Source organism: Camellia sinensis, chromosome 3 (genome assembly GCF_055761805.1).
Source record: "Camellia sinensis isolate YWXY chromosome 3, ASM5576180v1, whole genome shotgun sequence".
Lineage (NCBI taxonomy): Eukaryota > Viridiplantae > Streptophyta > Magnoliopsida > Ericales > Theaceae > Camellia > Camellia sinensis.
In genome coordinates, this window is record NC_138963.1 from 188,766,745 (window position 1) to 188,790,627 (window position 23,883).

General features: G+C 35.1%; 1 protein-coding gene across 7 annotated transcripts; it reads left to right on the plus strand.

Moving 5' to 3' along the window:
• The first annotated feature begins 2,175 nt into the window (after positions 1–2,175).
• On the plus strand, positions 2,176–23,843 carry LOC114286005 (putative ubiquitin-like-specific protease 2B). 7 transcript variants are annotated; one of them, XM_082921730.1, is made up of 16 exons: positions 2,176–2,691; positions 4,011–4,342; positions 4,431–4,515; positions 4,620–4,669; positions 5,646–5,840; positions 5,931–6,006; positions 7,405–7,513; positions 9,006–9,080; positions 17,388–17,519; positions 17,887–18,087; positions 18,179–18,234; positions 18,327–18,420; positions 19,301–19,391; positions 20,198–20,317; positions 21,624–22,055; positions 22,940–23,843. In XM_082921730.1, the coding sequence occupies exons 1-16, from the start codon at positions 2,559–2,561 to the stop codon at positions 23,642–23,644; spliced, it is 2,886 nt and encodes a 961-aa protein (XP_082777856.1). In that variant the 5' UTR covers positions 2,176–2,558; the 3' UTR covers positions 23,645–23,843. The 7 variants fall into 7 exon arrangements, with proteins under 7 accessions (XP_082777856.1, XP_082777855.1, XP_082777857.1 ...); XM_082921729.1 differs by having other exon boundaries at positions 2,274–2,691; positions 9,003–9,080; XM_082921731.1 differs by having other exon boundaries at positions 2,288–2,691; positions 5,937–6,006; positions 9,003–9,080.
• Positions 23,844–23,883: the final 40 nt, after the last annotated feature.

Below are 23,883 nucleotides of genomic sequence, written 5' to 3' on the forward strand. Positions count from 1 at the left end.
AATAAAATAATTTTATTTAACTTTTTATTAATGTTTTATTTATTTAATTTTTTAAAATAATTTTTTATAGATATTTTATTGATGTTTTATTTTAAAATTTTGTTTATGTTTTATTTAATTTCATTGTTTAAATTTAATAGATGTTTTAATAGATGTTTTATTTAAACAATTAAATGTTTAATTTCAACAATAAATAATTTCATTTATTTAAATTATGTTTTATTTAAACATTTAAACATTTGTACATCAACATGTTTATTAAATTATTTCAACATTTGTACATCAACATGTATATTTATTTAACATCTATTAAATTATGTTTTAATACGTCAACATTTGATTACATCTACATTTGTTAATTGTTAATTACATCAACATTTGTTAATTGTTTAAACATAATCTATACATCAACATTTATTTAATTGTTAATTGTTAATTGTTTAAACATAATCTGTACATCAAAATAATTTCAATGTTAATTGTTTAAATAAAAATTTAAACATTTAACCATTAGTATGTTTAATTTCAACAATAAATTTTTATTTGTTTAAATAAAAATAATCTATACCAGTCAAATTTTTTTATCAATATTAGTATGTTTAAATATCTTTAAACAAAATTTAACCATTAGTATGTTTAATGTTTACTAAAAATAATTAAAATATTAAAGATATGTTTAATATTGCTATTACATAGTAAACAATTGAAAAAGGGTAAAATAGTCTTTTGTTCATTTATCCTATCTAGTCCGTCCAACCAAACGTTGGATTCACTGAAAATAGTCCTATCCAGACATCTAATCCCATGAAAAAACAAACACAGGATACATATCCAATCCGACCAAATAGTCCGGGGGATTCACAGTCCCAGGACTCAAGTCCGATGGATTCTAATCCCCTCTTTTTCAGTCCGTCCAATCAAACACACCCTATAAGTCCAATGAAATAAGACTCTGGGTGTGTTTTATTGGGGGGATTAGGAGGGGGGACTATCCACTATTTGGATTGTAATCCAAATAGTGCACCTTATCTGTCGTTTGATTTTTTTTTAGTCCGGCGGACTCCATGTCCGGCCGGACTCCATGTCCCCCATATGGGGGACTATCCTGTCCTGGGGGGGTGGGACAGAAAGTGGGGGACTAATCACTGTTTGGATTATATGCGAAAATGACCATTTTGACCCTCTACTATTTAATTATGTATTATATTTAATAAAATTCAATAAAATTTAAATGTCTCAATTTAAAAATAAAATAATTTTATTTAACTTTTTATTAATGCTTTATTTATTTAATTTTTTAAAATAATTTTTTATAGATATTTTATTGATGTTTTATTTTAAAATTTTGTTTATGTTTTATTTAATTTCATTGTTTAAATTTAATAGATGTTTTAATAGATGTTTTATTTAAACAATTAAATGTTTAATTTCAACAATAAATAATTTCATTTATTTAAATTATGTTTTATTTAAACATTTAAACATTTGTATATCAACATGTTTATTAAATTATTTCAACATCTGTACATCAACATGTATATTTATTTAACATCTATTAAATTATGTTTTAATACGTCAACATTTGATTACATCTACATTTGTTAATTGTTAATTACATCAACATTTGTTAATTGTTTAAACATAATCTATACATCAACATTTATTTAATTGTTAATTGTTTAAACATAATCTGTACATCAAAATAATTTCAATGTTAACTGTTTAAATAAAAATTTAAACATTTAACCATTAGTATGTTTAATTTCAACAATAAATTTTTATTTGTTTAAATAAAAATAATCTATACCAGTCAAATTTTTTTATCAATATTAGTATGTTTAAATATCTTTAAACAAAATTTAACCATTAGTATGTTTAATGTTTACTAAAAATAATTAAAATATTAAAGATATGTTTAATATTGCTATTACATAGTAAACAATTGAAAAAGGGTAAAATAGTCTTTTGTTCATTTATCCTATCCAGTCCGTCCAACCAAACGTTGGATTCACTGAAAATAGTCCTATCCAGACATCTAATCCCATGAAAAAACAAACACAGGATACATATCCAATCCGACCAAATAGTCCGGAGAATTCACAGTCCCAGGATTCAAGTCCGATGGATTCTAATCCCCTTTTCCAGTCCGTCCAATCAAACACACCCTTGGAGAATGAATTTACTAAAAAAAAAGCTCCCTCTTGATAATGTATATTCTTTATTAATTTTGATAATGTATATTCTCCATTAATTTTCGATGATAATGCCCTTTATTTAATTTTTATGTAAACCGGAAGCCAAACAGATCCTTTACACAATTTCCCCCCAGAGCTGACTCGGACGCGCTTTCCCTCGTCTCCGGTCAAAACTATTAATCCCATCTCCCGTCTCTCTCTCTCTCTCACTGATAAACCCTAACTTTGCTCCGACCCCCAAAACTACGTACAACACAACGATTACGCTTGCAAGCGAAACCCTAGTTTGAACCCTAAAACCGCCTTTGATCTCCGACTCCTCGCCCATTGATCTATGTCTTTTTGTCTTCTATATCTTCAACGATGAACAGTTCTTGTAAAAATTTGGACGTTTTCGATTTCAAGGAGGACGAATTATCGGAGTGTCCATCTTCCAAGTTGTTCAGCAAATTCAAAAACCCTAATGCCATTGACAAATATAGTTTCCTCGAAGAGGGTAAGCGTGTATATGTTTGTATGTATTCAATTCTATCAGTATTTATGCAATTCTGTGTGCTAGCTGAGACATACATTTGTATATATAGATATCTGGGGTTTATTCTAGATATAGCTAGAATTGTATACAGACATTTGGTTTGGTTTGTTTTGTTTGAGGAGGTAATTGGTAGATGTGTATTGTCAATTATATTTGCTTTTTCTGTTTTGGTAATGCTTAACTGGTTGATGGGCACATGTGGAGTTTGAATTGAACTGAGATGCCAAGTTGTGTTGTATGAATGTCAGTTGAATCTGTTTCAAAAGTCCCTTAGGTCATGTTGGTATTGATGCTTTCTTTTTTCAGGGAAAGCAATAGAAACAAATGGGCATTGGCCACATAAGTTTTACTGCGGGCAAAATATTATTTTTATATCTGTCATGAATATAAAGTAGAATTATGTAGCTTGTTATATATTTTTTTTACTTGAATGGTTGGAGATTACATTGTGAATGACTTCTATCTCAAGTTTGCTAGCCCAAATTGAGTTTCATGCCTGCACTGTATTGGTTAATTCTTAATACATTGCAGATAATAAAAAGGACACGGTACTGTGAATGGCCGTACCTCCAATGGTTACAAACTTACAGTGTTATTTTTCCCATGATTTTTAGTACAAGTTTTGTTTTGGCCTGCCTATAATTAACTAGTTCACTACTTCAACATGGCACATTTTTCCCCATTGCATGTAAATACAAGTTTGTTGCTTTTGTTACTTGATCTAACATTTCAGTAGGCCAGAAACCAAATTTTCCAATCTTGTGACAGCCTTCTTACATCTCCATTGCTTTTGGTTATCTGATGCTTTTTTTTTGTTTTGTTTTGTTTTTTTTGCATATATATATATATATATATATTTTTGGGTGCAAAACAAAAGAAAGAAAATCCTCTTTGAGTGTAGTGAGTGGATGTATGGTGTTATGTTTTTCCTATGCGGAAATGACTGCAGTCAAAGATCTTGATATGTCTTTGAACAACTGACATGCTATATGTTAAATATGGCACTGGTCAACTTTTCATTTATCAAGTGATTTATTACTTTCTCATACCAAACTTATCCTATCACCCCTCCAAAACAAAACAAATCTCAGGCCAGGCTCCTTTGTAGTTGTCTCTAGGTCAAATAATTATTGCTTGTTCCTATTTACTCAACTATTGTTCTCATTTTAAACTTAAATGTAATGAATGTAATCTGAAAGTACTTATTGTCAATGTCTCTGTGCCTTTTTTTTAAAATGTTTTTTTCTTTTACTTTTTAACTTTTGTGGTATTGCTTCCAGTTGCTGATGGAACCAACTTTCAATCAAAAGAAATAGATAATTTACCATGTGTGGATGTTGATGCAATGGACAATGTTCACAGTTGTGACAATGCTGTCTCACATATCCCAATTGGCTTGGAAGGAGAAGACCCTGCTCCCAATAAAATGTCTGGGTTGGATGATTTTTTGCTATTTAATTCCACAAATCATGAACAGCAGGCTCAATTTATTCCTGATAAACTCAAACCTGGAAGTTTCTCTGCTCAACTAGAACCAAGAGCTTCAAACCCTGGAGAAGTTTCACTTGGCATCAGCCAATTAAAATTTTCCCTTCAAGAGTCTCCATCCAGCGTAATTAAATTTCTATGTTTAACTTATTTATGCTGAGAATCCAGAATGCATTATTAAGATATGCTCATTCAAGCTGAAATCTTTTCAGGATGAGTCAGTTGATGTGATTTCAGATGCTGATGAAAGCATATGTGAAAGTTCTCCATCAACTTCTGATGTTTCAGGAGATGACTGTACATCATCGCTTCTATGATTTGTTACTTTCTGCCTTGTCATATGTTTATGCAAGCTGAATGCACCATGATGTTTCTAACTATAATCTGTTCTGTTTTTGCAGATCCTTTAGATGGGCCATTATCTGATGATTTCTTGGGTGGTTGGGAAATGGTATTTTCTCTCATTGTCTCTTTGATAAGTCCAGTGTGCTCTCTTTCTTCAAACCAAGTGTTTTACTATGCACCAAAAAATGGGGAAAAAAACACACTCAAGTATGTGAAAGATGAAGATCTGAAATAAAAATGTTGTTTGTGCATGTTAAAATGGACAATTTATTTGTTTATAAAATTGTTTATCATGTTATTTGTTGGTTATCAAACTACTCCTTTCTGCTGTGTCTACCTTCTTTTTGTCTTCTTAGTTTATCAAGTGATGCTTATTCATATTTCTTGAAATGGATTTTATGCTTTGTTTTCAACCTAATATTATTTGGTTTCAGTTGTAATTATGGCTTTAGGGAATTTTTCAGTTGTATTTGGTTTCTGTTGTTTTCAACCTTGGTCAGAATGCTTCTTTTGTTAAATATCAGCCTAGTTATGGCTTAAGGGAATCTTTGGTTGACTAACACTAATCTTCAGATGGTAAACATGTTTGAGCCATTTTTCTTATGTAATTAACTTAGACGTCATTTAATTAACAAAATGCTTTTGCTTCAGTTGGTATGTGGTCAAATTATCTATTATGTTGCTATGTAACTTATACTCAAATGATATAGAATTGCATAGAATAGTATAGAACCAGAAAGTTGAAAATTCCACTTTGCATTTAGTACAGTTGATGTGAATAATAGTTAATTTTTTTTCTCTCTTGGGTGACAATAGTCGAGCTGCATTTTTTAATGTTCATGCAAATACCAATAACATGATGTTATCCGTGCAGTTAGCTTTGTATTTCTACAAGTTCTACTCTAGTTCATAAATTTCCACTTTTTTTTGTTTATTCTCAACATTCTTTTTGCTGTTCTTGTGGGGTTTACAAAATGTTTCTTCTTCGCTAGCTGGAACATGCATTTATAGCAGGACTTCAAACTGCACATTTGTCAACTGTATTCCTTTAGTTGTGACTATTTATTTTGTGTGGTTGGCAGGGCGACAGGAATGCGGTAGTCGTTTGTCCCGATTATATTGTATATTGCGGTAGATTTTGTACAGAGTCCGTGTTGATTTTTTCCAGCAATTGCATTGAAGTGAAGGGTTCAACTACCTATAGAAATGACAGAACCTTTAACTTTCAATGGGGAATCGATGATATTGTTGATATTGAATCACAGTGGTCGCAAAGTGTGAGTCCCAAAAAACTCTTATTTGAGTCCCTTTTTTTATTATGTTGCTTGTTTATGAAAAACTCATTTTCTTATGTTATTTGTACTCAGCTTCAGATAGCTAAGGTAAAGCTTTGCTTGATGTCAAAAGATGCAATGCAAGCTGATGATGCACAAGGCACTTCAGGTTGGTGCACATTAGGCGAAATCTATTCCCATTCTGCTTCCTGTTTATTTCAGTTGGTTAAATTCTCATTATTACCGTTCTTGTTTGGTTGGAATTTTTGCCTTAGTTTTGTTTAGTCTTTGGAATGTTTTATGGTTGAAATAGAAGCCTTCCCAAAGGTTCCTGTAATTAGCACAGGCATCCCCTGTGGTTTTTTTTATTAGTACAACTTCTGTTCAGGTTCTGTATTATCGTTCAATTAGCTTTCCTCGTCAGATTCTTCAGCAAGTTATGTCAGCTCTATTTGTAATAGACATTCCAGTTTCCCTCAGGGTATAGAGTTGGTATGTTGCATTTTGGAGATGAAGTTACCGAGTTGATGTTCTAGAAGGTTTTTGGACATGTGCATGTGGAAAAGTGAGTTATATGCAAATGGGGATATGGGACTAGTGAGAGTTGTTAAAATGTGTATTTTATGATTCAACATCAATTTTTTTGTTTTGTTTTGTTTTTTTTTTTAATTTGAAAATAAGTTGGAAAAATAGAAGCGTTTAATCAAAACTACTTAATATCTGAGAAATGGAGCAAGCAACAAGCAGTGGCCATGTTGATAGAAAACAAGTCAATGTTCTTACAGTCAACTATTGGAAAAGTAAGAAGTACAAACACTTCTATTGAGAAGATGTGTCGTGTCGAACACCCGTGTCAAACATGACACTCTGCAGACACTCTTAAAAGCGTGTTCTTCTTCAATGCGTCTTAATTAAAAATTTAAATTTGAATCAGATACTTTGCTGACACTTCTCAAATATTTTGATGACACTTCTTGATCCTTCCGAGCATGACCTATGTGGTGAATCTCTTCATTCAGCTTTCTTCAGAATGCAACTTGTGTACTTAAAATATGTTTTAAACTTTTATAAGATTAATATATTATGTGTATTTTAAATGTTTCACAATTGTTTTGCATTTTTTTAAATGCAATTGTTGTGTGAATGATATCTTGATGTTTAAGCTATGAAATATAGGATTTTTTAATTTTAATTAGGTCTCTTTTGGGATGAACTAAAAAAGCGAGGTTATTGGCTTATTTGGGTCACACCATCTCTCTATTTTTCTGCATGTCTTTTCGTAATAAGCAAAAAAGCCAGCTTATAAGCCACACCTTAGTGTTAGATTACTTTTTTGCATTGCCTTCAAATAAATTGTTCATATTTTGACAAATAATAAATTTATAAAAATTTAAAATTTTAACATGTCCTAAGTGTATAACGTCCTGCATATTTTGAAAATCATAGTGTGCGCGTGGAAACCTTACCTTTTGTTGTGGTGTTCTATTTTTTCTACTATATGTTTGTGGGGTTTAATTTGATTTATGCAATGAATGTCAATTTTTTTCCGTTCCTTTGCAAATTGCAGGCATTGAGGAGTTAAAGTTTGCTGTACATGACTCTAACTGGTACGAGAAGCGGGAACAGATAACATCTTTGGACGTGCGATATAAGGCACTATGGAAAGTTGAGTTTGAGTGAGTTTTTTATTTATTTTTATTTTTTTAAATTAGTTTATTTCTGTTTATGTTTCTTGTTATTGTTTGTAGTTTTTTTTTTCCCCTAATAAATTATAAACCTAGGTTTCCAGTAATAATCACTAATTTTGAATAGTTGATTGTTGAGTTTGTTTTTCCGAATGGATCTGGCTTCCAATTCTGAAGTAATTTCACTTATTTGTACTTAGATATAGATCTCTTGCATTTGTTGAGGTAACATAGATAATGAATTTTTAAATGAGATTATGAGAGATATGCATAGTATACAAAAGTTATTATATGGTTGTAAACCTTTTGGGGGTTTATTATAAAATAATTTGCCATTCTCTTTTTGTCATGCACAGAAAAAAGAGGGGGAAAAGGGGGGAATCATATCAGTTTATTTTGGCCAGTGTTACATGGACTCTTCTCTATTCCACTAGTGTACGACCTCCCATTCAAATTGGAGGCTTGTATCCTCTAATATCTGATGATGGAAGAGGAAGAACTCATAATTGTTAATAAAGAATTCTTTCTTGCTTCTCACATGGATATGGAAATATCCCATTTAGTTTCAAGCATATCCATAATTAATAACATTCTCTGTACAAAATAAAATACAATGTATTTGATATATATGATGTGCACCAACTTTTGGGTACATATCCTTGTACTCCAAGGTTGTAGGTTTAGGGAGGTCTGATACTCATACTAGAGTGTCAAAAAAAAAAAAAAAAAATATTGTGGCTGGTCTCCATTACTTTAGTAGCACTATGCTATGGCTGTTTGTATAGGATCAATAATTGGACATTTACTGTACGTTTGAATAGATGGGAATCGCTCACCAACTTTCTCGAGATGGAACTGATGGCATTAATGCTAAGAGACAATAATTATTGTTGTTATTAGGATAGTTGATAGTGTTTAACTTTAGTGGGTATCATAGATTTTTCAATCCTTGTTAAAGAAAGGATTATTTGAAGGATAGTGGCAGGTCAAGTTAACAAGCAAAAACATAATCTTCATTTTGTTGAGTTTGTCATGTTCTAGTTTGTAGGGGATTGGTGGGAGTCCCTATGGTTTGGCCCCAATGGCATTGCACTTGAATTCAAGCATTTGGGCAACGGAAAAAGCACATTATCACCCAAATCTTGTTGTGGTTCATTGTTTGTTGTATACTATTATTGTTTTACCCTATTAGTTTTGCATAGAGATGATATAACAGTGGTTTTTTTTTTTTTTTATATCTTGCTATCTGCGAATTTGTTTTAAACGTTTTATCATGTTCTCAAAATATAAATCTGGGCTCTTTGCTCAAATTGTTGCAAAGTTGTTTGGATTTGAATATTCAATATTGTTTTGAGGGACCTTTTTTTGGTTTGGTATTGCTATAGTTGTAGTATGCTTTGGTTTTTAGTTCTTATCCATCAAAATGTAACTTGTTTATTGCCGATCAAAAAAAAAATGTAACGTGTTTATTTCCTTGTAGTAGTTGCATAGGAGGTGATGGAGTGGCTTTACCTGGGCAGAATGGCATACACATTCCAAAGAAAAGATATTTTCCCAAGTGAGTGACTGAATTCATATTTTCTTTGTCAAATGCCCTTGGAGATGCTACTTTTGGTGCTTATTGGATTCATTTTGTTATTTTGTTGCTTCTTTTGCTATCTGTCAGCATTCATATGCTCATTCAAGTTCCCCCATTCCAATTTGTACTGATGGTATATTCTTGTTCTATTTAGAAATTTGCAAGCTATTTTAATATCTGATTGTTTGTGGTATTTGGCTGTATTACTTTGGTTTACCATCCATGGCCAATTTTGTACCCAGTGGTGATGTATGCTGAATTCAATGAGATGTCTTATTCTTATTTTTATCAGCAACAAGACACTTTTATTGAATATAGAAAAAAGGGTAGTACAAATAAGTTCAAGGAGGACAAGTGGTTCCCTAAGAGAAAATAAGACAAAAACAAAATAACAAATCACACCCAGGCATGGCTTTCCAATTTCTAGGAATTAAAAACAAATGACCCCCTTAAAAGTGGGGCTGACACTGAAGCCCATAAATCAGACAAGTGACAAATCTGATCCCATAAGCCTCCCCTATAATCAAACTTATCCTCAAAAGTTCTTGGTTTTTTTCTTCTTCATTGACTATGTTAAAAATTGTTGATTCATGTGAAATTTACTTTTAAGTTAGTATTAAGTTACTATTGTTGCTTGGACTAGGTGATGCAAGCATCTCTTGGGGACAACTTGACAAAGATCTCCTTTCATGCAATTAATTGTGCTCCTTGATGGGAAATATGTTTGTTTTAGAGAATATCAAAACTTAGGGAATGACAATAACATCATCCCCCTTTATATTCGTCAACCAACTGTTACAAGGAGAGTCCTAAGGCACTAATTAAGGAATACAAAATAATCTAAGGAAACAAATAATAAGGAAACAAATAATAGAAATATTCTAACATACATTCTAACACTCCCCCTCAAGTTGGTACAAAGATATCTCTCATGCCCAGCTTGCCAAGAATATCATAAAATGGTTTACTCTCAACTCCCTTGGTGAGGATATTTGCAAGTTGTTCACCAGACTGCACAAATGAAGTACATATTGTGCCACTAGTGAGCTTCTCTTTGATGAAGTGACGATTAATCTCAACATGTTTTGCTCTGTAATGTTGAACTGGATTATGAGCTATGTTGATGGCAGCTTTATTATCACAATATAGTCATATAGAGTCTGTTTGGGCAATTCCCAAGTCATGCAACAACAACTTGATCCACAAGAGCTCACACACACCTTGTGCCATAGTACTCTAAACTCAGCTTCTGCACTAGACCTGACAACCACATTTTGTTTTTTACTTCTCCAAGTAACCAAATTGCCTCCAACAAAGGTACAATACCCAGAAGTGGACCTCCTATCAGTGACTGATCCTGCCCAATTAGCACCTGTATAAGCTTCCACACTAAGATGATCATGTTTGAAAAAATAAAGACCTTTTCCAGGAGAAGATTTCAAGTATCTCAAAATTTTCATAACTGCTGCCAAGTGTGTTTCATGAGGAGCATGCATAAATTGGCTGACCACACTAACAACAATAGCAATATCAGGACGAGAATGAGATAAGTAAATGAGCTTACCCATTACCCTTTGATAACGCTCCCTGTCAACAACTGCTCCCCCACTATCATCACAAAGTTTCTAATTAGGCTCCAGTGGTGTGTTACAGGCGTTGCTTTCGAGCATCCTTGTTTCCTTTAAAATAGGTCAAGAACATATTTTCTCTGACAGATGAAAATTCCATCTTTCAACCTAGTCACTTTAGTACCCAGAAAGTATTTTAGGTTCCCCAAGTCTTTGATTTCAAACTCACTTGCCAAATACTTTTTCAACAAAAGAATTTCCTCAACATCATCTCCTGTAAGAACTATGTCATCCACATATACAATGAGAGCTGTAGTCTTACTATGAGAGGAATGTTTAACAAACAGAGTATGATCAGCTTGACTCTATTTGAAGTCACATTTCAGCATGGCTTGAGTGAACCTTTCAAACCAAGTCCTAGGAGACTATTTGAGGCCATATAATGACTTCCAAAGTTGACACACCTTACCCTGAGTTTGAAGAGTTTCAAAGCCAGGAGGAATATTCATATACACCTCCTCTTCTAGGTCACCATGCAGGAAAGCATTCTTCACATCAAACTGATGAAGTGACCAATCTAGATTAGCTGCCAGAGAGAGAAGTACTCGGACTGAATTCATCTTCGCAACTGGTGCAAATGTTTCTTGATAGTCCACACCATAAGTCTGAGTAAAATCCTTTACCACAAGTCGAACTTTATATCGCTCAATTGGACCATCTGCCTTGTGCTTCACAATATACATCCATTTGCATCCCACAGTTCGTTTGCGCCTAGGTAGCTCAGTCAAATCCCAAGTGCCATTTTTATGAAGTACTTTCATTTCCTCCACCATGGCCAGTTTCTACTTAGGAATAGTAAGAGCATCTTGAAAATGATTAGGTATACTAACAGAGGAAATTTTTGACACAAAGGCTTTATATGAAGAGGATAAATGAGAATGAGACACAAAGTTAAAAATAGGATGATGAGTGCAAGATCTCACACTCTTTCTCTTGGCAATGGGTATATCAAGATCAGTAGGCTCAAGCTCAGGAGTTTCAGGGTTAGCGGGACCTTTATCGAGAGAAGGAGACGGCAATGATTGATCAGAAATGATCTCTTGTATCCAAGTAACTTTATGCCTTTCTTTATCCATAAAATAGACCTGTCCTTCTTTATTCTTGGCAACATCGGATTCAATATTGCTAGTGATAGATACCACTGGCAGTGATAATGGATCAGGAATAATAGAAGCAACTGGATTCTCTACACACCAACACTCCCCTTGAAGAGATGCCTGGGACATTGGACTAGAGAATAAGTAGGATTGAGACTCAAAAAAGGTGACATCCATTGACACAAACTATTTACAAGAGGGAGGATGATAACACTTGTACCCTTTTTGTGTAGGTGAGTAACCCAAGAACACACATTTGAGATAACGAGGACCCATCTTACTCCCAGAAGGAGAATGATTGTGAACAAAGCACACACGCCTAAAGGTTTGGAGGAATGGAAAATCGAGACTCAGAACCTAAGAGTACTTGAAGAGGTGCCCGTTTCTGCAAGACTTGGGTAGGAAGACGGTTAATGAGATAGGCAATAGTGAGAACAACCTCAGCCAAATAGCCCAAGGGACACCTATAGAATAACACATACACCGAGCCACATCAAGGAGATGACGGTTCTTGCGCTCAGCAATACCATTCTGTTGAGGGGTGTCAGTGCAAGACGTTTGATGGACAATGCCATGAGTGGAAAAATATTGGGCCAACCCCTTATCAATGTACTCACCCCCATTATTAGAACGCAGGACTTTGACAACTGCCCCAAATTGAGTACCAACCATCTTATGGAAGTTTTGGAGCACAGAAAAAACTTCACTTTTCTTTCGCAGGAGGTACGCCCAAGTAGTACGAGAGCAATCATCTATAAAAGTAACAAACCATCGATGACCCTTCATAGACCTTATACGAGAGGGACCCTAAACATCCGAATGAATTAAAGAAAAAAGAACTGAACTTTTATTATTACTAGGAGCAAAAGAAGCTCGGTGTTGTTTGCCAAGTTGGCAGGACTCGCAATGAAACTCCGAGACTTTATTTTTAATGAAAACGGAAGGAAATAATTACCGAAGTAATAAAAAAGATGGATGTCCTAGACGGTGATGCCACAGCCATAAATCTTCCTTGGTCGATAGAGACTGGATGGAATGATGAGCCTGCTACTGGTCAGTCTGATCGAGGACATAGAGACCATTTTTTGTTCTACCACTACCAATCGTCTTCTTCGTGAGAAGGTCTTGAAAAAGACAAGAATCAGGGAAAAATGTGACACTACAATACAAATCGTAAGTAAGACGACTTAAAGACAATAGGTTAACAGAAAAATTAGGAACATGTAAAACAGAAGACAAAGGTAGAGAAGGGGTGGCACAGATTAAATCTTTCCCAGAGACAGAGGAAATAGTACCATCGGCAATCCTAACTTTATCCTGACCGGAGGTTGGGGTATAGTCTGAGAAGAGATTAGAAGACCCAGACATATGATCTAAGGCACCAGAATCAATAATCCAAGGCAAGGTCTTATGGGATAAAAAGGCACTAGAAGATGAGGCTAAGTTACTTGAACATGCAAACGATGAAGAAGCAGAAGATGCGCCTGGAAGAATAGGAGACCATCGATCCAACAGATTGCGCATAGCGTCCTCAAACTCAGAGGATGACATACTAGAGACTAGATCAGAAGTTTGCATCATTGAAGAGGAATCATATGGCTCTATAGTACTGGATTAATGAGCACGAGAGTGAGACCCACTTCCTCTTGACTGACTAGAACGACCGCCTTGATGACCAGAGCGATCTCCTCGACCTGTTGATGGAGTCCCATGAAGCTTCCAACAAGTCTCATGGGTATGCCTTGGTCGACGACAGTAATCACAGAACAAATTATCCTTCCCGGAAGGATGAGAAGAAGGAAGTGGCAAACTAGCCCCATCCCGAGAAGGTGCAGAAAGTAATGTTGATCGGTCTATAGAAGTCGGAGGTAACATAGCAGAATGATGACTTTCTTCATTCTGGACATAAGCAAAGGCCACCTGAAGAGATGGAAGAACATCCATGCCAAGGACACGATTCCGAATAGGGTCAAACTCCACATTGAGGCCTTCTAGGAACTTGAAGACTCTCTCTTGGGCAAGAAACTTTCGATAACTAACTGAGTCAACTGTGCAGACAGGTTTGTAATCCAAGAGATGATCTAAACGTTTCCAACCATTAGTCAGAAAGGTATAATACTGAAGAATTGTCTGTTCCCCATGTACTGAGCGCTCAATAGATCGGTGCAACTCAAATGTCTGAGAAAAATTTCCCTTTCGGGAATATGTAGCAGGTACTTCCTCCCAAACGTCTTGGGTAGTCTCCCATGGATAAATAACCTTCACCAAGCTCAGGAACCATGGAATGAACGAGCCACCCCATGATCAAAGAGTTGGTAATCTCCTATTGGTCATTGCTCAGATTAGTGATGCTTGGTGCCGGGATCCTCCTATCAACATAGCCCATCTTCCCTCTACTCTTCAAGAAGAGTGTCAGACATTGTGACCAAGCAAGGTAATTCTGACCATTAAATGGGGAGGTGGTGATTTTTATGTTAGGATTTAGGTTTTCAGATGTAGTAATCATAATGGGACTCCCCCTGTAGGCTATGTTACACGGACTCTTTAAAATTTCGGAGGTACCCGTGTCGACACGACACGACACGACACGACACGACACGGGTACGGGTGCGGGATGCGGCCGGGATACGGCTCATTACAAATGGATACAGCTATGTTTTGCCCTAAATATAGAAGCAACGAAATAGCCCTAAGTACAGAAGAATGGAAAGAGGAGAGAGCAAGAACTTGGTCGTTGACTTCTCTCTAGTCGCAGGCTTCGATCTCACCCCAATCGATCCTTCACTCTTGATCTCATCTCTCGATCGACCTCGTCTCTGTCTCGCGCCAATCGATTCTTCGATCTCGTCTTTCAATCGATCTTCTCTGTCGATCTCCTCTTCTCTCTCTCAGTCGATCCATCTCCTCTTTTTCTTCTTCTTCTCTCTCTCTCTCTCCCCCCGATCTGTTTTCTCTCTGTTATCGATATGTTCTCTCTCTCTCTTCCACTCTTTTGTCGATCTATTTCTTTCTTCTCTCGCTCTTCTCTTGTCTCTGGTTTACCATATAATAAATAAATCATATAATTTGTTATATAATAATATCTAATTAAATCATATATAATAAAAAAAAATAAAAAATCTAATAAAATCTATAAATTACATTATTTATTTTAACATAATTTGTTATTCCTTATTTATTATATATTTTTTATTTATAATATATATATGTCAATTAAAAGTAAAAAAATAAATTAAAAATATTATCAATAAAAATAATACATAAGATAAAAAATAATAAATATATTTAAAAAATAACTATTTAACTCATCTTTATATAATAAATATATTTTAAAAAACCAACTATTTAACGTATCCCCGTACCCATATTCAAATTTGGATCCATATCTACGTATCCTCAATTTTTAATTTTGAGATGTCCGACCCCTAGATACACACCCGCACCCGATACCCATAGCCGAGTCCGTGTAATGTAGCTTGTAGGCGGCTGAGAAGTAGTGGTGGATTCACTAGTAAGGTCAGCCATTTAGATTCTGCAAACTGAATAACAACTTGCACTAATCACAAATACTGGAAGAGGGAATAAAATCAACTAAAATCAATTGGACCAAGTAATATCAATTACAGACCATGATAGGAGTATACCAATCAGTCAAAGCTGGGTAAGGGGGCCATATAAGGACCTGAAAGATAAATAAAATAAAATAAAGTATCCTCCAATCAAAACAGTGGCTGGAATATTCTCAAAAGAAAAAAACTTAGCTTTAGGTAAAGATCCAAATTTTAGATGGGTCAATCAATGCATATGGTCGACTGGGTAGACATGCCAACCCAAGAAAAGAAGAAACAAGACCAGCAGGGGCTCACGAAGCTGTCCACAGAAGGGTGGTAGATGGTGTGCAGCCCTTAGAAAAGCATCAACAAGGGCTGATACGGACAGAGAGGGTGTCGGAAGTGCCAAACAACAGAGAGACTGTCGTAGATGGTGAGCGACCCTTAGAGAAGCATCAGCAAGGGCCGACGCTGACAGAGTGGTTGTCGGAAGGTGCTGGGTGGTCTCCAGCTGTGGTTAGAAGCTGTTGTGAGCCCTAGAAAGATGAGAGATGGGCCAAAACAGGGTGGGTAATGATCGGCTGCAGATGGGTGATGATGGAAGGTGAGATACTAGCCTTAAAGCTCTGATACCATGTTTGTTTTAGAGAAAATCAAAACTTAGGGAATGACATTATCATCACTTTTTATATTCATCAACCAACTGTTACAAGGAGAGTCCTAAGGCACTAATCAAGGAATACAGAATAATCTAAGTAAGGAAACAAATAATAGAAATATTCTAGCAAAATAAGCATTCAGGAGTATATTTTGTGACTTCTTGTCCAAATGCACGAGTGATGTGCACTTAATGATTTTTGTTTTAGAATTGTTGAAGTGGAAGGTTATACAAATGAGTTGTTTCAACTGTGTTCACCTCTTTGAAACTAGAAGGAATATTTACGTTTTCAGCAAATGTGGCAAGCAATAACTAAGGCTAAAGGATAAAGAGATAAGTTGTATCTATAATGGAAGACATGTTCGAAGAGTAATTTGGTATACATTCAGTGTGTGTGTGTCTAGGCACAAGATCTGAAGTGGGTGATCTGGGGATGTCACCCAGGTATCAAAGCATCCCAAATATTTGTAATGATATAAAGGAAGGTTGGTGGTGCCGAAGTCTGATTGATGTGTGCAATTGTCTAAATAAATGTTTACTCGGCACTTTTGTTTCATGTTGGTGGTGCTGAAGTCTGCTTGGTTTGTGCTTGTGCTTATGTTACATTAGTATTATTACTAAGTTTTGATGAGTGGGAAAAATTGAGGGGCTGCTTGGTAAATATACAGATGATTATTTTAGTTTGTGATGGTTTATCCTACTATGATTTTGCTGTTGATTTTGCATCCATGTTCTCTTTATTGAAAGGATTAATCTTTTTTTAGGTAGCCACTATCGGATATTGCTAGTGTGTGTATGTAAATATATATACATATACATGTATATAATTGTCACGTATTGAATACACACAAATATGTACAGGACCGATGTTGAACTTGTAAAAGTAAGTGGTGTTACTATTCTTGATATTTGTAGTGTAGTTATTACAATTGGAATTTAGCTTTTAGATCTTATCTTAAAGTTGACTTGCAATTTCCTCTTCTAGCTTTTCTTCAATGTCCTTAATTAATTAATTAACTAGTGTTTGGTGCACGTGCGCAATTCAAATAAGTAAAAACAAAACAAAGCACTTACTATATGTCGTGTGCCACTCAAGTAGTAAGAGTATTCTTCCTTAAATCTAAGGTCTTGGGTTCAAGTCTTCCCACCCTCGAATACAAATTGAGGTTTTATTTTTTTTATTTTTATATAGAAAAATGGGACACTTGGCATAAAGAGATGCAAAGGCTTTAGGATGCCAACTGAAGCCTTTGCGTTATGTAATAGTATAGATTATTTTAATAAGCAACACAATATATTTAATTTATGCTTCATTCTTTATGAGTACGCTAAATCAATGTCAAATGTTGCAGGTTTGATGAGCCTTTTGAGGAAGTTGTCTATCCCAAGGGTGATGCTGATGCTGTTTCCATTAGTAAGAGAGATGTTGATCTATTACAGCCAGACACATTTGTCAATGATACAATCATTGATTTCTACATCAAGTATGTTACTTTGTGCATTACATTATCTAATTCTGGTTTTCAAGAGTTGTTGAGAAGCAAATGATTTTCTTTGGCCTAAAAGAAAGTCAACTTCTGAATTGGAAGATTTAACAGTTCTACCCTTAGACTTGACCCTTTTTTTGGGTGGCAGGTGATAGCACTCAAACTACAGAGGGGGTTGGGGGGGGGGGGGGGGGGGGCGGGGGGAATTACATAAATGAAATGACTTTAATTGGATTTTTTTTTTTTTTTTGGTGCAGTATTAGTGGGTTCCTATATCTTTTTCTTTACTTTTCGTTTTGAGGATTTTACCATAGTTGCTTTGCTGCATCTAACATGCTTCACTGAACATAATGATTGATGACAGATATTTGAAGAATGAAATGCAACCTCAGGAGAGGCAAAGATTCCATTTTTTTAACAGTTTCTTCTTTCGGAAGCTGATTGACCTTGATAAAGATCCATCTAGTGCTTTTGAAGGCAGGGCTGCGTTTCAGCGTGTTCGTAAATGGACAAGAAAAGTGAATCTATTTGAAAAGGATTATGTCTTCATTCCTGTAAACTTTAAGTAAGTCATTAGCTGACCAATTCTTTTCTTTTCGTTAGAAAAGATCTTAAATCGAGGACTTACTTGCAATGTGTACATGTGTTATTGATAGTTATCACTGGAGCTTAATCGTAATATGTCATCCTGGTGAAATCTCTAAGTTTCAAGGCTAGTTCTTCTAGAACTTACAGTTCTTGTGATTCATGTGTGGCAAATTGCTAATCTTTTCTTATTGATGCCTGTATGCCATAATATTTCAGATGTAGACATGGAGAAGTCACTTAAAGTGCCATGCATATTGCATATGGATTCTATCAAGGGAACTCATACAGGCCTGAAAGATCTTGTTCAGAGGTACTATGGTTGTTTTGAAATTCATCATGTAATTTCATTCATTGATTTATATATTTTGTTGCTTTGAAGATTAAGGCTTTTTGCTTATCCAATTTTTCTTTTTATGCTTCTTTTTTAACTTCCATTGAACGTATTTATGTTAGTGGAGTTGATCTAGAAGAGGAATTTGTAAGGCAGTTGCACTAAACTCTGTTGGAAATTATGTTTCTTCGTTATATAATCTAAGAAGCACGGGCGTTGACCCATATGTGGACACAGACACAGACATAGACACACAACACAGTGATTTAAAAAAAATTGGGACACAAACACAGACATGGTAAGGATATGACAATAAAATATTTTTTCATACGTGTCTCCGCTGTGTATGGCATGCCTGACACTACTACGGCACGTCGACACTTGTTTTGAAGTGTCTGCTTCATAGGTTATAATCTTTTTTCTATCATTAATTGTCGATACCGAAATGTAAAATAAAGATCTTATATACATTTTTCCAAACTTAAAGCTCTGTCAGTTTTTAGAACTGATGAAAACTAGTCATTGTAGCTCGTTATAATTTTAGCTGAGGTCGATTCATGCAGACTTAGCGTTTTGACTTGAATAGGATCTTTTAGAACGACAAGGACTAAATTGTCACAAGGGACAAACAACGTGCACTACGAGTGTAATTTGCCCTTTGTTTTAACTTTAATTGTCAATTGCTATCTAGTTTTTCTTTTTGTTTAAGGCTTACATTTGTCTGTACCTTGTTAATGTCTAAGTATCCAACTTGTAACTGTTTTAATAGCTGATTTTGATAGTTGTTAAACTTCACTTCTTGTTTTTTTTTTTTTTTTTTTTTTTGGGGGGGGGGGGGGGGGGTGGTTTCAATTTACAGTTACCTATGGGAGGAGTGGAAAGAGAGGCAAAAGGAGGCATCTGAAGATTTCTCCTCAAAATTTTTTAATTTGAGATTTGTCCCACTTGAGGTATTGCGTCTGCTCTCAGCTAATATTTGGCATTTATTTTTTAATTTGAGATTTGTCCCACTTTCAAGCGATGCTCATTGTAAAAGCAGATTCTAGTTTCTAGGATGGTGAAGGAAAGAAATGAAGTTGAGGGGCTGAGATGAGGCATCTTAATGTTACACTTACACCTGTAATATATTAGTTAGGGTAATGAGGTGCCATTTTCAGTTTTCTTTATCTAATTAGTTATTCTCAAAGTCAAAGACGTGATGAAGGCAATAGAAAAATTTTCAATGGATTTTGTTATCTGATATTCGGGTGAGTAAATAATTGCCAGAAGAGGTTTATGAAGCTGAGTGAATAATTGTAATTTATTATTAAATACAATCCCAAAGTACTGTATGTTCAGTAAATAATTATGTAGTTTTTGAGAAGAGAGGTGGTTCTAGCAATTGTAGTTGTCTTCTTATCTCTTTCGAGAGGTTCATCAACTCATTGGAACATATTCCTGAGCAGGAGGTTTAGAAGTTTAAAGTGAAACAAGATATGCAACAAAAAGCGAAGCAAAGGAGTCAATAGGATATCTAGCTTCAAATGGAATATAGAACTGAGAAATTATACCTGAGAGATTCTAGGCTCTTTGAAAATCAGCCAGATGAAAACCTGTGCATTAATCTGGTTTGAACACCAAAAAGTAAGCAAATAGATGGGTAGAGTATTAATATGTGTTTGCCTTGTACTCTGACCTTGCTTAATTCTATCTCTCTCTCTCTCTGGGTAGGGGTAAGTACAGGGTTGTACTGACGTTTACTTTATGCTTTGTACAGCTACCACAGCAGCAAAATTCATTTGATTGTGGTCTCTTCTTGCTCCACTATGTGGAACGCTTTTTGGGGGATGCTCCTCTTAACTTCAGCCCTTTCAAAATAACAAAGTTCTCCAACTTTGTAAGTGGACTCCTAGTTCTCACTTAATTCCCTGAGCTTCCAATTGTTTTAATTCTTTGGTCTTAATGCTTTGCTTTGGATGATATATTAGTACTAGTGGAACCAGATGATACCAATTCTATGTGCACTGGTGGGGCATAATTTTCTCATTATATCTGTTTCTCATTTTGAGATTGTTCAGAGCCTCTTTTTTTTAATCTTATTTTATTGTTTGTATCATGTGAAATGGGGAAAACTTCATGGATTCTTTGGCTGGATGGTTGTTTAGAATTTCTGCCACAATAGTGTAAAGGGAAGTAGTTCGTGACCATATGCAATAAATCATATGACTAATTTCATATAAAATTGACAAAACTATTATATGTAAGTGTCAACAAATTACTGATTCCACAATATTGTCATGGGATAAAATATTAATATATTGAATCCGCTTCTTGGTGACAAAAGCATCAACTCAAACATACATGTACATGAAGAAATTTGTGCCAAAGGAGATGAAAGGAGAGTAATTACATATGCTACCAAACTTTTAATAAAAAATCAAAATATAAGTACCTGATTTTATAAAAATCATTAATATTCTCTTTCTAACAAAGGAAACCATGCATAGATTTTGATTAGTGAATATTATTTTAGGACAATAAATCTATGAAGAAGAAGAAAAAAAATTTTGAACCCATTTCTATAGTTTCAATAAGATTCTAATGGGGTCAATTTTTAAAAATCTTAAAATTATGAACAATATTCAACTTGCGCGTCTTTTTGAAATTTGAGTGGGGCCAAGTGACACCACTAAGATTCATGTGTACCCATCCATGCCTTCATCTATCAATCTATTTTTTGTGCATCTCGTTGGAAATTTCATCCTTATTTAGTTATGTGGGCACACATTGAAATGCATCCTATCTTATTGTTCAAAGGGAAAAGGCCTGATTTCTTTTCCCCAATATTTTAAAAGATCCTGAAATCTTTGCTTTAGGGGTTTTAATTGGTCTACTGTGTGGACCTATTCAGATTTAAAAGCCCTACTGAATATGGATGTATGTCTATGAGCCTTTGATTGTCAAATTTTGTGCTGAAAATTGCTTTCAGGACCTTGGGTTCAAACTACCTTCTGCTATCAACTGTTGAGAATTGGATATCCTAAAATGCTTCTTAAGATTGTTTTTAATAGTCAGCTATACTGATTAGTAATTTTTTTAAGAATTAATTTTATTAATGTGTCTCACAGGAATCTCAGTTTAATTCATGGCTTTTTCATTTTAATGCCTTTTTGTTTTACATAAATGACATGTCCCTCTTCCAGCTTAACATGGATTGGTTTCCGCCTGCTGAGCCTTCTCTCAAGCGTGTTCACATCCAGAGGCTTATCTGCGAAATCCTTGAAAGGGAAAACCCTCCAGCTGCTTGCCGCGGCGAGCCTTGTGCCTCTGACTACCCTGAAAGTAAAAATGAGATTGAAGCCGGTGTGGATTTTACTTCAGAGAGACACATTCATTTAAAGAGTTGTCATGGGAATTTATCAAGCTCTCAAGCTAGTCAGGGGATTGAATTAACTTTATTGCCATCTTCTTCGTTCAAGAGTTCTGAATTTACTAGTGATTCAGGCTCAGTTTTAAGGGAGTTTTTGGAGGCAGGAGCCACTGCATCTGCATTAGCATTTCTTAATGGACAATACCCAACTTTTGAACGAACGTCGTCTTTTAGTGAGTTTAAAGGTGCTATGTCATCAATTGAGGTATTTTGCATTTCATCATCTTCTAATAATCTGGCATAATTGGAATCAAAATAGGCATGTGATATTGAATAATTTGGTTACAACCACTCTAAGTTGATATATTCCAATTCAAACTCTCATTGTGTTGGGATATTGCATTGAAGTGCACTTTCTGTCATAATTCTTAAGGGCTATAAAACATGTATATTCTTGAGATTTAAAGGAACAATTTTCTACCAAAAAGTGGAATAAATTTTTACTTCAGAAAGTAACAAGATTGCTTGCAGGTTTGTCATTGGATGAAGCTTGGGATTTTCAACAGCCTCTAGATGTTAGTAATTGATTTTCTTATCAATAAGTGAATGACATTGGAGAAAGAGGAAAAAGGAACTTTCTTTTTGTGTTTTAGTTTGCTTTTGTAGACATATGGTAATGATAATGTGTCAAACAGGTGAAGAAATAGACACTAGTTAGGAATTTTTTGCACAAAGATCCCAAAACCTCCCCATTCCCTTAGAAAGTAGAGGAATAGTATGATACATTTGGATTCTTCATAGAAAAATCATTGTATTTTTGGTTTTAGGGAAAAGAAGCATTTGGAAAAAAAAAGGAAAAAAAAAGGAATTTCAAAGATACGAGGGAAGGTAGCACTCAGCAGTCATTTCCCATGAATGAAATGGCTTTATAGCTGGTGTGGTTGTTGTATATTGCAATTAGTTAAGGTTTCTTGAAACAAAGTGACACATAACCTGTATCCATGTTGATGCAACGACAATTTATTTGGCTCGTTTCACCTTCAAAGTTTTATTTGCTCTTTTGGTCTATGTCTACTTCTTAGCTGGCTTCATCAACAGGCTGCAAAGTTTTGACTGGAAATTGCATAACCATTTGTTTCTGTGTAACAGGAAGATGTAGAACCTGGCAAGCAATTCGTCTATTCACCATCAAACAGAACCGGTTTTCGGGAATTAAATGGAATCACCCCCGAAGGTTGTGTTTTTACCTATTCATCCAGAGATTTTGGAGCAGAGACTTCCTGGAACCTGGGAATCTCTGTTCACCAAGCTGGGCATGAAGATATTGACGCATCGCCAGCAACATCAATTTGTGCCTCTGATGATTCCTTAGAAGTCAAGATCAACCAAAACAACATAGATCAGGAAGATGAAGATCTTAGTAAAGAGAGAATAGCTCAACCAAGATCTCCATCAACAGAAAACGTTGTGTGTCTGACTGAAAACTTTGCCTCTGTTCCTAGTGATGTGGTTGAAAATTCTCAGTACTCCAATCATGATGCTGACGGTAATGATGATGATCTTATCTCTTGTCCATATAATCTTCCTGGATTGTCAAATCAAGAAAATGGGAATGGTGCGTGTTTGATTGGAGATAGTTCAGTGCCCGAATCAGATGAACAGAAGGTTTTAGAAAGAACCGGCAATGATTCAGTGCTAGAGTCAGATGAGCAACAGGCTGGAAAAAGGATTGGTGATGATTCGGAGTTGGGGTTAGATGAGCTTCAGCCGGTTAAAAGACTGAAACTGACACTACCCTTAGAAGAAGAGGAAAGAAGGCTCACAAGAAGTCTATCAGAAGATGAGCAATTGTAAATTGGGATGGCTAGGTCTTTTTCTTTGTCTCTTTTATCCTCTCTTTTCTAACCTTAAAAGATGGGATCTCACTAGGATATGATATTTGAGTGCCATGCTGTCAATAGTGTTATGGTTTTAGAGATTGACAATGTATACACCTCTCAAAGTCTTCCATTTAGTTTGGAGAGTGATATTATAGGACGCTTTTGATTTTGTATGATCTCTTGCGTGGCATGCATTGGTGGAGGCTTCTGATG